Source organism: Xyrauchen texanus, chromosome 14, assembly GCF_025860055.1.
Source record: "Xyrauchen texanus isolate HMW12.3.18 chromosome 14, RBS_HiC_50CHRs, whole genome shotgun sequence".
In the NCBI taxonomy this organism is placed as follows: Eukaryota; Metazoa; Chordata; class Actinopteri; order Cypriniformes; family Catostomidae; genus Xyrauchen; species Xyrauchen texanus.
In genome coordinates, this window is record NC_068289.1 from 22,825,955 (window position 1) to 22,844,334 (window position 18,380).

General features: G+C 42.6%; 1 protein-coding gene across 1 annotated transcript in view; it reads right to left on the reverse strand.

Moving 5' to 3' along the window:
* The window catches only part of LOC127654557 (myosin-IIIb-like), a 151,564-nt gene that overhangs the window by 9,354 nt on the left and 123,830 nt on the right, over nucleotides 1-18,380 (reverse strand). The window contains exon 9 of the mRNA XM_052141765.1: nucleotides 17,321-17,401. Within this exon, the coding sequence (XP_051997725.1) occupies nucleotides 17,321-17,401 (81 nt within the window). The remainder of the gene's footprint in view (nucleotides 1-17,320; nucleotides 17,402-18,380) is intronic.

The following is an 18,380-nucleotide window of genomic DNA, read 5'->3' on the forward strand; positions in this document are numbered from 1 at the left end:
ACCGCCAGACACTCGAGGCAGTTGATATGCCAATGCAGTCACGGCCATGTCCAGGAGCCCACGGCTGCAAGACTGATGCACACAGCACCCCAGCCTAACTTGGAGATGTCTGTTGTAGGGCTCTACGTTTCTACGATTGGTTATTAGAAATAATTAATAATTATCATAGATAATTATCAATTATTAAAATCAATAGAACGCTGATTAGAATCAATGTTAGCTTTACAATCGTTTAAATCAACAATCATCAAAGACAACCATAAATTATCAAATTCAATAGAATATTAATTATTATCAAAGATAATCATTAATTATTAAAATTAACGGAACATTGATTAGAATTAACACTAGCTTATTGATCCTTCAAATTCAACACTAATTCATAAGATAATTCAAAGAAGATAAAAATCAATAGAATATTAATAAGGATTAATGTAGCTGAGGCACCACCCTGGAATCAGGGACTAATAACCAGACAGTATAACAGTCTTAATATTAGATTGTTCTCTTAGCTATATCGACGTCCGGAGAATATCAATTTTCAAAAGGGAACAATGAAGGCTTTAATCCTAGCACTGACATCCTGAGCCAGCCTTTGACACATGTGTATGCAAACCAACCAAACCACTTCTCTTTGAAATATAACAAAGTTTATTGATGCAGTAATATAAATTAATAATCAATACAATGCAGACAATAAACTTCCAACTTCCAACTAAAAACTACTAAATAGTGACATGATTAGATATAGTAACCAAAAATAATCATATAACACATGAGGAATGTGTGTTTGTGTGTGTGTGTGTGTGTGTGTAGTGACACTCGTTTTAGAGTATGTCATGCGAGATTTCCGGCTAGAGTATGGCCGCGAATATGGGGCGGTGAGAAGCCAGTTAATGGTGTCTGCCCGTTTACCGTGTGTTTCCGCTTGTACGATAACTTGGGGACAAAGCTAAGCTTTATCACAAAGTTATCTACTAGCCAAATGTTTGTGAGGGGTCGCGTGTGTGTGCGGTTAGTACGATAGAGAGAGAGAATAAAGTGGTGGCACCGAAGCCGGTTTCGCGATCATGGGAGAGAAGGCATCTGTTGGTTTATCACTCAGAGACGCAGTGAATGACTCATAACCAGTCCCACTGTCTTTGGTCCTTTAACCCTCTGGGGTCGACGGATGCACCGGTGCGTCCTGCCGGATATTTTCGTCATTACAGCAGAAACAACTTAAAATACTCTGTCATTTTGTGGCATACAGATAAGTGTAAAACATCATTAGAGACTATAAAGGTTTTACTTTTATTTGTGTACACTCACAATAACAACAAAACCTTGTGCTTTTGCAAAATAAAGAAAATAAAAAGGGTGAGCTGTAAGCAGTCTCCGTGTTCACGAGCATATTTCTGAAACACGTCACAAAAATTAACTGAAACTCCGTGAATACTTAGCACACAAACATGAAACATGTCTAAAGAAAGCTTAAAATGTCTAATTTTAAATAAAACAATTAAAATGTAAAACAAATATTCTCCTGCAATGTAATCTTTATGAAACAAAGCAATGTAAATTTTTTACAGGCTCAGCTCATTATAGGTAATGTGATCCCACCCACCAGCAGAGTGCGCCATTCATACACTAATGTGCTGAGACGATCAAGGCAAATGGTAAACACCCCCGACAGTGATGTTTGATGTAAACACAATTAATTCATTTACTTTGTCTTTGACGACCTTTCTAACACTAAAATTGTCTTACAAAAGTTAAATTATATATTGTTTTGTATGAATGAGTGATCAGGATGGTTTTCACATCATTTTGTAGCGAAAACTCTAGGCTACAAGATCCAGTTCTCAAAAGGCTTGTGAACAAATGTTTAGTGTGTGTTATATGGCCTTATTTCAATGATTTAAATTTTGTTTTTTTCAAAAACCATGCATAAACGTTATTTTCTCAAAAATACAAACCTGTACATACATGTTGCTCACATATTATTGTAGCCCAATACAGTGTTATCAGACTTTAGCCATTAATATGTTTTTAAGCAACTGCAAAAAGCACAAATGTCAAAACTTCTCCAGGGCCCAAAACACCCTCGGACCCCAGAGGGTTAATGGATAAACACAGTGTGCCGGTCTCATCCGCGATGGCGTAAATACACAACAGTCCAACGTGGTTGGATTACAACACAGCAAATCTCATACAAAGTCGCTGGAAGCAATGCTCAGGAGGAGGTATTTCTACTCCTGATGACATCATGGTTGAGGGGCGTTCTGTTGAGCACCTCATCCAACAGGAGTTGAGAGTTTGATCCTTTGAATTTTCACACTTTTTCTTGTATCTGAATACATGAGACCCAACACTGTCATAACAACGACATGCCTGGGCACTTGTTCTAAGGGGACCCCTGCCCGCAGAAAAGGCCTGTCCAAGGGCTGAACATGCGGCGGCAGATCGGCGTGATGGCCACGCGATGCGTGCCGCAGTGCCATGCCCATCTCGGGACTCAAGTCTGAAGTCAGTGTTGGAGCGGTCTTATATGAATCAATCCGTGTGGCGTGACCACAACCAAGAACGCCTTATGCCCCAGGAACCTCTGAAACTGTCTCAGTGGGACCGCCGTTCTCCACCTGAAGGACATCAGGCAGTTCAGCACCGGCTGCGCTATCATAGAGACTGAGTCTAACTCCATCCTGAGAAAAGAAATGCTATGAACCGGCGAGAGCTGGCTCTTTTCCCAGTTGACACGAAGCCACAACCGGCTGAGGTACCTGAGCAACAGGTCCCTGTGTGCACACAACAGGTCATGAGAGTGAGCTAGAATCAGCCAGTCGTCAAGATAATTGAGGACGTGAGTGCCAAATTCCCTTTGGAGCAAAGGCTGGCTCTGCAATTTTCATAAAGACAAGAGGCGACAGGGACAGACTGAAGGGGAGGAGATTCTACTGATACGCCCAGCCCTCAAAGTCAAACCGCAGAAATGGTCTGTGCCAAGGTAAACTGAGACGTGGAGGTACGCGTCCTGCAGGTCTATCACCCCAAACCAATCTTGATGCTGGATGCATAACAAAATGCGCTTCTGCGGCAGCGTCTTGAACGGGAGTTTGTGCAAAGCCCGGCTCAGCACTCGCAGGTCCAAGATTGGCCACAACCCCCACGTTGAAGTAGGGACTGTAGAACCCCTTCTTCATCTCGGCTGGAGGGACAGGCTCTATCGTGTCCTTCTATAGCCCCTCACCGAGATGAAGTGGATGCCGCTGAACCTGGGCCACCTGGCTAACTGTATTGCATAGCCAAGTCTGATCATCCTGGCCAGCCAGCTCGATGGATTGGAGAGCGCTAGCCACACCTCCAAACACAGAGAAAGGGGAACGAATGGGACAATCACATCTTACGTACCTATGGGTGGGGCCTCGCGGTGGGGCGGAGCAGGAGTTGCCACATAGAGGAGCCTCATGGCTGTGCTGAGAGAATGGTCGATGCACTTACCTCCCTCCGTGTGTCCACCATAGGACCGGTCAGTGACAGGGAGGAGGGTGAACCTCCTCGTGACTCGTCACAACCTCTCGAGCGTGGGTGTGTGGTGCAGCTGGGTGTACGAAGGCGGGGAACCCGCCTCCGCAGCGCCGTGCCTGCCGTGAACATTCGATGTCCGGCTGTCGTAATAAAGATGGCCATAAACACCGGCTGTGTGACCCAGGGAATGAGGAAACCACTCTTTCTTTGAAAATGTAGGTGCCAAAGCCCCTCGCCCAGTCTGAGGCCGACGGGTTTCAGAGAGCGCCTCATGGCCGTGCCCCACCCCGGTTTTATTCTTATTCACGAGGAGCTCACAAGTCCTGGCAGGCACATTTTACAACCTGGACCCGACCTCTGAGCTTCTCCACTCTCACTACCCTTGATGGTGGGAGAGACAGGGGGAACACAGAGATTCCACTCCGCAACCGCCTTCCGTCCAACTGGGGAATCGATGTGTACCCACTGGCTGCCCCATTGTCGAGGGTAGTGAGAGAGGAGAAGCTCAGAGGTTGGGTCCAGGCAGAAAATTGTGTCTGCCATGACTTTGTGAGCTCCTCGTGCACCTCAGAGAAGAATCGGGGCAGGGCATGGCCGTGAGCGGCGCTCTGAGCTCACGGCCGTAAGGAACCAATCATGAAGCCACGACGGCTCAGGGCAGGGTGGAGGGTTCCACTCAAGCCCGAAACTCATGACAGCCTGGGCAAGCATGGCCACCAGCTCCGCTTCAGCCTCAGACTGGGCGACCACACCCAAAGGTTGGAGCCCAGTTGAGTCCTCAACGTCCGACTGGATCAGCCCGCTCTCCGATGCTGCAATCGAGAGCTCATCCTGCTACCGAGCACCAAATGAGACATCAAATTCGCCCTGGAGCGAGCCGCCTGTCTCATCCCAGAACTCCACCAGGGCAAACGAGCGTACATGGCTCTGATTGCCTGCTTGGAGTATCGCAGACTGACTGTCACACAACATTCATTAATCAGAGGCACACACTTTTCATTCAGACTGATTGAATATGTGCTTCACCATCACGGAGTGGTGATGGTGTAGTGGTCTAAAGCACATAACTGGTAATCAGAAGGTCACTGGTTCGATCCCCACAGCCACCACCATTGTGTCGTTGAGCAAAGCACTTAACTCCAGGTTGCTCCGGGGGGATTGTCCCTGTAATAAGGGCTCTGTAAGTCGCTTTGGATAAAAGTGTCTGCCAAATGCATAAATGTAAATGTAAATTCTTAAGAGGAAGATATAGGAGCACTCCGCAGGAAGAAAACTTTCGAATTTGCGCAAGTTTTGTGAGGTTTGTGAATTACACTTGTTTAAACAAGATATCTGCATGTTTGCAGACATTGGGCTCTATTTCTGTTAGTGTGCAAAGCGCAACGCTACACCATGTGCAACGTCTTATCCAATTTTCATGAGAGCGCTAATTCAAAGTGCAATTTTTGTGCCAGCGCAAAGCACAAGTGGTCATGTGTGGGAGTGTATGTGCTACTGTGGATGTAGGCACACAAACTGTGAGTGTATTGAATGTAAATGAAGTGGCGCAAAGCACAATTAGCTATTTTCCTAAGAAATCGGTCGTTTCAATACCACATCTTAAGTCAGCGCAAAGTCCAAATTCAGTTCCTGCATTTGCAGTTTGGAGATTCCACCAGCAGATGGTAATAAAGTTCATGTCCAAACTCTTAAAATATAGTGGAACATTAAATTAATTCCCTGACAATCACTGCCATAGCTGTTTTAAAACAAAAAAATAGTGTTAAACTATCTATAGGTTATGGCTTATTTTTGTATTATTATCATTATGTTTATATTCACGAATGCCTTTATGATATAATTTATATTAGTATTTTTTCTCTCATCGTAGAGTAATTTTTTAAGTCACTGCAAAATGGGCCGATTGAAGAGGCGCTGGTGAGCCTTCTTCACAACGGCCTCAGTGTGGACGGACCATGTGAGTTCCTCAGTGATGTGGACACAGAGGAACTTGAAGCTGCTGACTCTCTCCACCGGTGCTCCATTGAGGGTGATGGAGCTGTGTTCACCGTCTTTTCTCCTGAAGCCAACCACAAGCTCCTTGGTCTTACTGACATTGAGGGGGAGGTTGTGCTTCTGACACCAGCGTGTCAAGAGTGTGCAACCCCTCTCTGTAGGATGTGTACAGGGAATAGAGGAGTGGGCTAAGAACACAGCCCTGTGGGGCTCCAGTGTTGAGGGTCAGTGATGAGGAGATGTTGCTACCCATTTTAACCACCTGGCATCTGCTTGACAGGATGTCCAGGATCCAGCTGCACAGCAAGCTTTTTAAGACCAGAGCCTGGAGTTTCACATCAAGTTTGGAGGGCACTATGGTGTTGAATGCTGAGCTGTAGTCTACAATTAGCATTCTCACATATGTGTTCCTTTTTTCCAGGTGGGAAATAGCAGTGTGCAGTGTAGATGCAATGGCATCACCAGTGGAGCAGTTGTTGCAGTAAGAAAACTGCAGTGAGTCCAGAGAGCCAGGCAGCACAGAGAAGATATAGTCTCTGATTAATCTCTCAAAGAATTTGCTGATGATGGGGATCAGAGCAACAGGACGCCAATCATTTAAGTAAGACAAGGAGAGTGAAAGGTTGAAAATGTCAACCAGCCTGTTGGTTTGAGCTCGCTCTGATGATGCAGCCCGAAATGCCGTCCGGACCTGCGACTTAACAGATATTCACCTGTTGGAAGGATCGGGCTATGTCTGCTACAGAGATGGAGAGTGAACTAACCTCTGTAGCTTTGGCCGCGGGAGCTCTTTCCGCGAAGGTGGAGATGTTTCCCTTGAAACGAGCATAAAAAGTATTAAGCTCATCCGGGAGAGAGGCAGCTGTGTTTTTATTCCCTTTGAAGTCTGTGATGATAATAATTCCCAGCCACATGCTTGTAGAGTCTGTGTTGAACTGTCCTTCAAACTGTCTTCAAACTTTGAAGTGTCATTTGAATTTCTAAATATGTGGTTTAATTTTTTACTGGATTGGCTGCCCTTAAATTTAACCTACCCTTAAACCTTTACAACCATTGGGTCACTGCATACACTGGCTTTAATTGTATTTATTACAATTTATTTAGCACATCACTAATTTTGACAGCTATTGGGCCACTGCATGAATTGATTTTAATTTTATTGGTTTAACTTAAAATTTAGCCCACCTAATCCCAAACAGCATTTAGCTCATGCCTCTTATTATGGGCCTTTAATCAATGTTGACACAACATAAATGCTGAGACATTAATTGGGTTTAAAGATCTTTATTAAAAGGAAAATTAGAAATATACAAAATACACCAATTATAAAATATACAAATATCTGAAACACAGTGTGAAGCTTCCGAGTTGTGATTAATTCCCAGTATATTGTGGTTCTGCATAAAGTCTCTTCTGTGACTCCTCAAACAGAGCTTCTCAAAGCTGCTGGTTTTACAACTCACACTGGCCTTCAACTTCATCATTAGACATCATGTCTATGGAATACACAATGCTTCAGTGTCTGTCTCCATTGACCTGGTCTCCAGCAACTGCAAAACAAAAGTCATTTAACCACTAAAAACACCCATTTCAAGAACTCTTAACATACACCGATCAGCCACATCATTAAAACCACCTGCCTAATATTGTGTAGGCCCCCCTTGTGCCACCAAAACAGCGCCAACCCACATCTCAGAATAGCAATCTGAGATGATATTCTTCTGAGTTACTGTAGACTTTGTCAGTTCAAACCAGTCTGGCCTAGGGATGGGCGATACCACTTATTTTCTTTTCGATCCGATACAATATTTTTGATACCAATACCGAATACCTCTGTTAAATTTATTTTTTTGCAATTACTTTGGATAAAATGGGTAATTTAAAATAATATTTTTTTGTCATTATTCAAGTATTTATTATTATTATTTTGCTTAAACAGATATTGTTTAGACTTCTGTTTTGCTGGAAGGAAGTGGACCCCATCGGCAGATTCACAGCAGACAAAGTCAGCCCTCAAGCACAGGGACATTGTTGGCCATGTGCAACAAGGGAGAGGAGGCCTCGGCCTTGGAGAGAGCAAACCATCCTGGTACAGGGCAACTCCATCTCAGCGACGAGGTCTCGTGGTCAAGGAGGTACGCCGGCAAGAGCAGGCAGCAAAGTGCGCAAAGGTTGTTTCTCAAGCAAAGCAAGGGCAGTGGATGAGATGTGAGGGAGTTGAGAAGAGAAAGTTCTCTTGGAAGGAGTTGTGGGACATGGAGGCATTTCGAACCAGCTTCATTATACGAGCCGCATATGATGCTCTGCCATCTCCCAAAAACCTCCGCCAATGGTAAGGCGAAGACCCTACTCTGTCCATCCTTAGCAAACCTTAAGCACATTCTCATCGGCTGCAAGACAAGCCTTAAACAAGGCCGCTACACTTGGTGGCACAACCAAGTACTGAAGTGTCTAGCAGCTACGTTGGAGAGCAGACAGACAGCCTTTAACGCCCAGCCTCCTCAGTCATCCCATCCTGCATCGGCAAGAGAGTTTGTTTGGGAAGACGCGAAGCAACCCAAGGCCGGCACTTCAAAACCAGAGACCGGGCATCTGGGAGCAGCACGGGACTGGAAGCTACTGGCAGACCTGGAACAGAGGCTCTGCTTCCCAGCTGAGATCGCCACAACCAACCTCAGACCGGACCTCGTGCTATGGTCCACCTCAATTCGCACCACATAAATCATAGAGCTTACAGTGCCCTGGGAAGATGCTGTGGAAGAGGCCTATGAACGGAAGAGCCTTAAGTATGCTGAGCTGGCAGCCGACGCTGAACAAAATGGCTGGAAACTAAGGTTTGTCCAGTGGAAGTTGGCTGCAGAGGCTTTGTAGGCATGTCAACTACCAGGCTTATGGACATGGGAATCCGAGGCCAGGCCCAACGGCAAGCCATCAAAGCCCTTTCCAGTGCATCTGAAAGGGCAGGCCAGTGGCTCTGGATTAAGAAGAGAGACAACACCTGGGCTCCAAAGTAACATCAAGAACGAGTTGACGTCAAGGGGGGTGAGCCTGGGATGCCAGGCTTCATTGCTGAACCCTCTGGAGGTGTAGTGGGCTCATCAGTGAAACACTGAGGAAGGAGGGTGGCAACTTGAAAACCCTGAGATGTCATCATCATTCCCACTCATAACAGCAAGGCCTCAAGGTATGTGCAACACACAAGGGATTGTATCACCTAGTCCTAAATATAATCTGTTTACCCTTACAAAAATTAACCATTTCACTACAGTAATACAGTATACTTTAACCATGGTATTTAGTTAAACCACACAATTAACCATGGTTACTACTACGATATTACTGTAGTAAGTCAGTGGGTTCAATGGTATAGTAACTTCATGTTAAATATGTATTTAAATTAATAGGTGTTGTTATTGTTCCTTTTATTATGCTACTATGAAAATTGTAAATACTTGATTATTATTCAAACTAATAAACTAATTCATAATATGCAATAAACTATTAAATATTAATATGAGCGTAGTAATGTTCACGTTAACACTTTATCTTGTATTACCATATATAGCTTACATAAAAATTAATGTCTTTTTTTGTATTTATTAGTGTAATATTATGTTCTTTTCTGTGTTATATTATATTGCATTATGTATATATGTAGACATAATGCAATATATAATATTATGTGCTAAGTTTTCTACTTAGAAATAAAACTTATGTGATATCATGAGAAAAAGGCAGTAAAGGGCAAAAAAGAGGGGGTGCAGTATTTTCACAAAGTTTAATTGCATAAGTTACATTTAAATGTAAATAAATATGCAGTGCAAATTATAGTTTCACCAGGGAAACTTGTGTGTCAGACACTGGAAATGTCCCGCCCCTTACTGAAACGGAAAATATGATTGGTTATCAAATATCCAATCATGTCTGAAATAAACATTCTGATTGGTGGATCAGCTCAGTTGAACGGTGTCTTGAGAGAGAATCTCTGTAAAAAACACAATTCACTCAACGGTGCTACGGCATCGTGTTATTAGATTGAAAAAGTTCTGGGTCAAATGCTCGTTGTTCTGGCGGCCAAACGTGTCATCAGTTATTTCATGTCGGCATATGCAAAATCCTAAAACAGATAGGACATATGACGTATATATGACCTAGACTACACACCAGAAGTTGTTTCTCTGATTTTCTATCATTACCTCTACAAGGCATTGATCCCTCTTGTTTGAACGAGTCTTGTGACGTCACAAGCGCTTGTCCGCTTGTGTCTTTCAGCATTTATGAATGTTAAGCTGAGTGGAAGAAGAAACAGTTCCCATCCTGCACAAGTATTTGCTAATATAGCTTTGTAACGTTAGTAGGAGGAGGCAGGCGAGGAGTGCGGATCTAAGTGCGGGTTTTATTTGCAAAATAACTAGACAAACACTGGAACAAATAAAACGGCCACAATGGGGAAAATAAAAAAAAAACACGAAAGACATCCAAAGGGTAAAAGAACAGAGTGAGCATCGACATCCAACATCTACAAACAACGATCGACAATGACTGGGGAACAAACAGGGTTTAAATACACAGGGAGAGTGATAATCAAACAGGACACAGGTGAGAACAATGAGTGACTGCTGGCAGTGATGAGGGCAGGGAACTATGGGAAGTGTAGTTTTAAGACAGTTGACATGTGAAACACTGAGCAGACAGTGACAAGCTTAATCCATTTTATTTCACTTTGAAGCTTATGATTATTGTTTGTGATAACCAAATAATAATACCCCTAGTTAAAAAAGAAAAAATTATATTTTTGTGTGAAGATCGATATTTTCGATGCAACGTCAGTATTGGAAGTATCGATATTTTAGGATCGATCCGCCCATCCCTAGTCTGGCCATTCTCTGTTGACCTCTCTCATCAACAAGGCATTTCCATCCACAGAACAGCCCCTCACTGGATGTTTTTTGTTTTTGACTCCATTCTGAGTAAATTCTAGAGACTGTTGTGTGTTAAAATCCCAGGAGATCAGCAGTTACAGAAATACTCAACCAGCCCGCCTGGCACCAACAATAATCCAAGTGATTATCTAACCAGCCAATTGTGTGGCAGCAGTGCATTATAAAATTATGCTGATGCAGGTCAGGAGCTTCAGTTAATGTTCACATCAACCATCGGAATGGGGGAAAAAGTAATCTCAGTGATTTTGACCGTGGCATGATTGTTGGTGCCAGACGGGATGGTTTGAGTGATCTCCTGGGATTTTCACACACAACAGTCTCTAGAATTTAATCAGAATGATGCCAAAAGCAAAAAAAAAAACATAAGTTAGTGGCAGTTCTGTGGATGGAAATGCCTTGTTGATGAGATAGGTCAACAGAGAATGGCCAGACTGGTTCCAACTGACAAAGACTACGGTAATTCAGATAACAGCTCTGTACAACTGTGGTGAGAAGGTATTCTGAGATGCGGGTTGGCACTGTTCTGGCAGCATGAGGGGGACCTACACAATATTAGGCAGGTGGTTTTAATTTTGTGGCTGATTGGTGTATATGCATAAAAAAATAGTTACATCATCTGAATAATAGATTTTAAACTTGGTCTTCTCTCTCTGCCACAATCTTTATTGAGTCTCTCAGCTCTGGATGAAAATAGGAAAACGTCCTCCACATAATCTTATTATAAGTCTTGCACGACGCTTAAAGGCATAAACAATTGTTAGTAACAGAAGACTGGATAGGTAAACCAACATAAAAGTGGATATTAAAAGAATGCAACAAATTGTTACCTTTTATAATCTCAGATGTGTTGAGTCTGGTCATATGGGAAAAATTCTTCTGTGAAAAAAAGAGGAACCATTATGTGAGAGATTATAATGCTGTTAAAATGAAGTTGAAGTTAAATACTGTATTGGTATTTAATACAGTGTAAATCTGTTTTACCTGGTTAGTGGATTATTTTATTGAAGATTCTTGTTTGAAATTTGTCTGTAGCATCTGTAGGTGTGTTTGAAATGACTCAAGTCTGACCAGAGATTAGAACAACAAACGTCTGTGGAGCAGGGTGAGGGTGTGAGGTGAAGGTGTATGTGGGGTGGAAAGGGGGATCAATCATGAATAGTCAACAACGGAGGAGACCGGGGCTAGTTTTTACTCCAGTAAATATTTCTCAGAGTAGGTATATTTTTTTAAGTCTTTTCTGTATAAACAAACACCTTAAAGCCGTGGCTGCAAAAATGCTGTTAAGCACCCCCACATTAAAGCCCAGGAAAAAGGACGCATTAGCACACATTAAAAAAACAGCACGTTGTTGTGAATGATCCATTAGCCATTTAAATTAACTATTAAGTTAGCACATTTTAACAGGTGTTGAATATTTACATAACAAAAAAAAATTATTCAGATAAATTTCAGCTTTTTAAAATCATAGTTTTTTCTGTAATGTCTGTCAAAACTATCAAATAAAATAAACTGTAGCTATAATTTAATATCATCACTGTTTGGTTAACAGTTTTTACATTCAGGGTGTTTATTTTATTACGATTGTCTGTAAAGTAATGTAGTTTGCTGTAGCCAACAATAAGCCAAACTTTCATTTATTTGCTTTCCCCTGTACTTTGAAACACAGGAAGGACTTAACACTTTTCACTCACAGTTGTCAGTCATTAATATATAAAGGCCCTCACAGACTAATATATATATATATATATATATATATATATATATATATATATATATATATATATATATTTCAACTATAAATGTCCATCAAATTTCACAGTTCCCTGAAAATTTCTGCTAAATTTAGGTATGTGGATTTTTGTGGACATTAACAGTTACATGTTACTTGTGTCAGTTTTTTCCTAATACATAAGACACACTCGAAGTTAAGTTGGAGTTTACTATTCCCACATTTTTCCAGATTTGACTGTTTTCATGCAGTGTTGTGTGTCAGTAGATGAAAATGATTAATAATACTTACATTCTCTATAATTTAACGGAGCATACATCCAAATTCTGACACCACATTTTCTACACTTTTAAACGAACGTGTCAATGTCATAGAAATAAGCCTGACATTCATCAAGGATGCAGTTAATGCATAAAAGTATGTGTAAAGCTGTTCAATGGAAAGGAGGAGGCGAGAACCGGCTTGACGATATAAATAATATTTTAATGAATAACTTAAACAAAAACAAACACGACGGACATGTCCGTAAATCTCTCTCTCCCACACAATCCTCTGCAGTCGGCCTTTATCCCTCTCGGAGGCTTGATTAGCCTGATAAGGGACCGGGTGTGTAGGATCACGACCCCGCCCCGCCCTCCGCCCTGCCACATTCCTCCCTCGCTCTCTCAGGCAGGGGATCCCCCGGCATGACGTACATCCTCCCCCCTCTTTCTCTGGGGAGGGTGTGCCCGAAGCCCGTCTGCCGGCAGGTCATCTCCGTCCACCTGGATGAGGGAGGGGACAAGGGGAGGGAAACAGAAATAATAAAAATGGGGGGGTACTTCCTGTAACAGTGTAGTACCCCCCCAAAAAACACTGTAAAATTTGAATGATAGGGAAAAGGCAAACGTGGAGCGGCAGTGAGAGAGAGATGAAAAAACAAAACACTTACTTGCCACTTCTCCGATACGCCGTAGCTTGTTCCTCGGCCACTCCACCACCCTCTAACGGACGACAGCAGCGCCTCTCCGGGTGGATCAGAGGCAGTCCTCCAGCCCCTGGTGGACGGAATGCCCCGCCACGTTCTTGGGAACAGAAGGGATCTCCCCCGCCCCTGGCAGCGGCTCTCCCGCTCCAGGCGGTCAGCAGCAAGCCCCTCCCCGCTTGCGGTCGGTGGTCTCAGACCCCACCACGTTTCAGCGGCTGGTAGGAGACTCCTCCGCCCCTGGCAGCGGCCCTGACCGCTCCAGGCAGTCGGTTAGGATCCCCTTCTCCCCTCACGGTCAGCGGCTGTCCTCCGCATCCAGGCAGCTGGGCTCCTTGTCCCCCGGCAGATGGCCACGGCTGCTCTGTTGGGGTGGACTGTAGTGGCGAGAACTCTACTACGGCGTATCCCTCCTCCTTCCTGGGTTTCGGCACCAATGTAACATACAATGGAAAGGAGGAGGCGAGAACTGGCTTGTCAATATAAATAATACTTGAATGCTTAAACTTAAACAAAAGACACAAACACACACATGACGGACATGTCCGTAAACGATCTCTCTCTCCCGCACAATCCTCTGCAGTTGGCCTTTATCCCTCTCGGAGGCTTGATTAGCCTGATATGGGACCGGGTGTGTATCACGACCCGGCCTCGCCCTCCGCCCTGCCACAGTATGAAAGTCCATATTTCTGTTCTTTTAATTCATTGCAAACAGTCCATGTACACTACCAGCTTCTAATGAATGTGCTGTCTTTATTTATGTCGCTTGTGCTTGAGGGAATGGACTACATAATAAGACGCAGATGCTGGAATAACCAGAAAAGAATCTCAGAATAAAATTGTACTTGGTCCAGCCTTTTTGCACGAAATGAGATGTCGTTGCATGCCAGTGTTTTATTGTTGTAACACAATGGCATGTAACAACACACCAAACAGTGATTAAATCAGATGACTCTTAAAACGAATAGCAACTATCTCAGCTCTGAGTTTTTACATTTTGGGGATATCAACCTATTAATGGCTTTCTCTAATGTATAGTTTGAACATTTGAAAATGTAGTGTTTATTTAAAAAATGCTAATGTGGCCCACCTGAAAGTGGATACACACACCTCTACATGTTCTTGTATACTGTACTACCAGCACCACTTAACACATTGTGCGCATGAGAGATGACTGCCAAAAAGTGGAATTGGAGTACTCCAAAATAGAAGAGGAGAATAATAGCATCACTCTTCCCTCTCCTTCCTTCCCCCGGACCCTTCTCCTCCCTCTCTTCCTCCCTCCTCACGCCCTCAGAAGACGAGTGATGCAAATGCACCCTGAGAAGGTTAATATTCCGGCTTTGATCTAAGTTAGGCCACACCGAGTACAAATTCATTTTCATTTCAGATGAAAAAGGGTGACAGTATGAAAAGTCATCTTGTTTCTGGTATGTGAGAGTCTATAATGGGTCAGGAATGTGAGAGAGGAAGTGGCAGGGAACAGAAGGGGAATTTCAACCCCCTCTGCAACCCTCTCTCTGCTCTCTGCTGCTGGCTGCACTGGGAAATAAATGAAAGGAAGGAGTACAGCTCAAAATGCTTCATTCTAGTCAAACATGGGGACCAAATGCTGTGACCCAAAAGAGACGCTGGCTCCACACATTATTAATTTAGAGAGAGAGACACACACACACACACACACACACACACACACACACACACACACACACACACACACACACACACACACACACACACACACATACACACACACACAATGTGATGTGATATGGTCAAATAAATAATAATAATAATTTACATATTGCTTTTATTTATATATTACTAATAATTATATTATATACTGTCCAAGTTATTGGACAAAATGTATTTTGCTTTTATTTGATTTATTCTATATGATGTTTTTTTAAACTTTCATGCCAATAAAGCCCATTGAATTGAATTGAATTGAATTGAATTGAGAGAGAGAGAGAGAGAGAGAGAGAGAGAGAGAGAGAGATATGCCTTGCCTTGTCTATTATTCTAAACGTACCACCTACCTAAAGATTGTTGCAAACCATGTACACCTCTTCATGGCAATGGTATTCCCTGATGGCAGTGGCCTCTTTCAGCAGGATAATGCATTATGCACACTGCAAATAGTTCAGGAATGTTTCGAGGAACATGACAAAGAGTTCAAGATGTTGGCCTCCAAATTCCCCAGATCTCAGTCCGATTAAGCATCTGTGGGATGTGCTGGTCCAACAAGTCCAATCCATGGAGGCTCAACCTCGCATCTTACAGGACTTAAAGGATCTGCTGCTAATGTCTTGGTGCCAGATACCACATGACTTCTTCAGAGGTTTAGTGGAGTCCATGCCTCGACGGGTCAGAGCTGTTTTGGCAGCACAAGGGGGACATACACGGTATTGGGAAGGTGGTTTTCATGTTGTGGCTGATCGGTGTATATGTACATTTATAGACATTAAGAAATTACCTATGTCATTCTGCCAAACAGAGTGCAATTTAAGTTGAAAATAGGCTTTAGGAATTATAAAAAAAAATACTAATAAATCTTACAAATATATTAAAATATCTACGCATTTTACAAGCTTGACTTGTCGATGTTGTTGTTACAAGCTTGTTGCGATGTTGACTTGAGGATGTTGTTCTGGTAGTGTGTGCCATCCGCGTTGGTGAAGACACTGATGAAAAACGTGTGTCTCGGATTTCACCACACAGAAGCCATGCTAGAGGATTGCCCTAATTGCAAGGTGATGAATTTATGGACACTACGCACAAGGCTTGCCTCCTTCACGGCGGTTTTGATATATATATCTATCACTGGCCGCCATAAGTTTTGAATAACGTAGATTTTTAATAATGTGAAAAATTATTATTACAATTTGAAATAATAATTATTAAACTACTTCAAAGAGTTCTCATCAAAAAAACCTCTACATGCAGCAATGACAGCTTTGCAGACCCTTGACATTCTAGCTGTCAGTTTGTCCAGATTATCAGGTGACATTTCATCCCACGCTTCCTGTAGTACTTGTCATAGATGTGGCTGTCTTGTCGGGCACTTCTCACACACCTTACAGTCTAGCTGATCCCACAAATGCTCAATGAGGTTAAGATCCATAACACTCTTTTCCAATTATCTGTTGTCCAATGTCTGTATTTCTTTATCCGCTCTAACTTTTTCTGTTTGTTTTTCAATTTCAAAAGTGTCTTTTTCTTTGCAATTCTTCCAATAAGGCCAGCACTACTTCTCTGTACTGTTGAGCAGGTAGAATTCAATGAAGCTGTCAGCTGAGGACATGTGAGGCATCTATTTCTCAAACCAGAGACTCTGATGCACTTTGATCCTCGTGTTTAGTTGTACATCTGGCCTTCCACATCTTTTTCTGACCTTGTTAGAGCCAGTTGTCCTTTGTCTTTGAAGACTGTAGTGTACACCTTTGTATGAAACTTCAGTTTTTTGGCGATTTCAAGCATTGTATAACCTTCATTCAAATGAAATCAAATCAATGATTGACTGATGCGTTTCTAGAGTTTCTTTTTTGTAATTATTTACCTAATATTGACCTTAAGACATACCAGTCTATAGCATACTGTGTGCAATTCTAAAATAAACACAAATACAATGTTAAGCTTCATTTACAGAACCAAATAGCTTTCAACTGTTTCTGGTTATCTAGTACCAAATTATTATGTTTGGTTGCAAGCGCTTTTCATGGTGAGTTCAAAGCGGCATTGATGCGCTGAAGTGAATCAAGAACGCAACTTGACAACTGCTGTAGGAAAGCAGCTCTACTGGCCAATTAATATTGTGGATGATGAGAGTTTAAGAGATTTAAAGCCCATTGTAATGAATATGCAACCAATGGGGAAACTAGTTCTTTCAATTAGTCAACCTCCCACTTAGATTTTATGAAACGTTTAATGTTACTTGAATTGGTGCTATTTTAGTACATTTCTTGTGAAAGGCTTTGTATGGAAAACGTTACTACAGCATTATATTGTTACATATTGTTTTGTTTTCTAAGATGGAAATAAATGCATTTTGACAAGAAAATAAGTATATATAGTGTCAAATTTCAGCACTTGAAAAATCTGCCATTAATCAATTAACTACAAAAGATTATGTGATTCATCGGGATTAAAAACTTTAATCAACAACGCTCAGAAATACTGTACCTGACTGAATCTGCACAGCGGCCTGCTTGCGCTCTCTCTTTGTCAGCTTCAGATTCTGACGGACCACGTAACCCCTCCAAGCTACAGAGAAAGAGAGAGAAAGACAGTGAGAGAGAGAGAGAGAGAGAGAGAGAGAGAGAGAGAGAGAGAGAGAGAGAGAGAGAGAGAGAGAGAGAGAGAGAGAGATAACCAATAAGCTATGATATAAAGTAGGCTTTGTTAAATCATAAATGTAGTCATGGCTAAAGGCCGTTGTTAGACACAAAGCACAAAGTTCTACAAAAGAGAGCCTCATTGCTTTTTTAAAATGGTTAAAACACAATATAATATTAAGGCACACATTTTCATTTAAATGTTCCACTTTTCACAAAGTGTCATACCTCTGGCTAGATGATCTAGTCCCTGACATGTAACTAAGGATTAATAATTGGCCTCAATATGTATTGTACAGTAATATACTGTACACAGTAGCTATATTAATAAGGGTTCCCTATCGAGAGGTCTCTCCTATTGCGTAAGTAGCTTACGCTATGGGAAAACTCAGTTTCTCGAGAAATATTGAAGTCTTTATGTAAAACGCATTGCAGCTGCACAGCAGACAGTAATGAGCGAGGCAGCTCGGTCATTGGCTGTGCTGCGGCAACTGCTCGAACCAATGACGGGGCGACTCTGAACGCGCGACCAATGGGCGCGCGCCTCGCGTTCGTGCGCTCAGAGCCCGCCGAAATTAGCATAGCCAGGCTATATAATGGGTACCCCGTCATACGAGTTCCTTTAGGTTTAATCTCCTTCAGCAAAGACCTCCTCTTCGCTGGATCCTCCGGATTGTTGGAGTCTTTCGCCTGCCGTTGACAAGCCTACAGCAGGACTGCTAAGAGGACGCCGGCGCCTTCAGCTGCCTTCGAAGCCTTCTGCTACGCCATCCGGCGCGCATCACTATATCCTTTTTACTAAGCTACTTTGCAAGTGTTTGCCTTTGCGACACCTTTTGTATTTAGTAAAAGAGCAAATTCGAGGCGTTGTTCCAAATGCCTTCTACCTGCGCCTCGTGCAGAGGCCT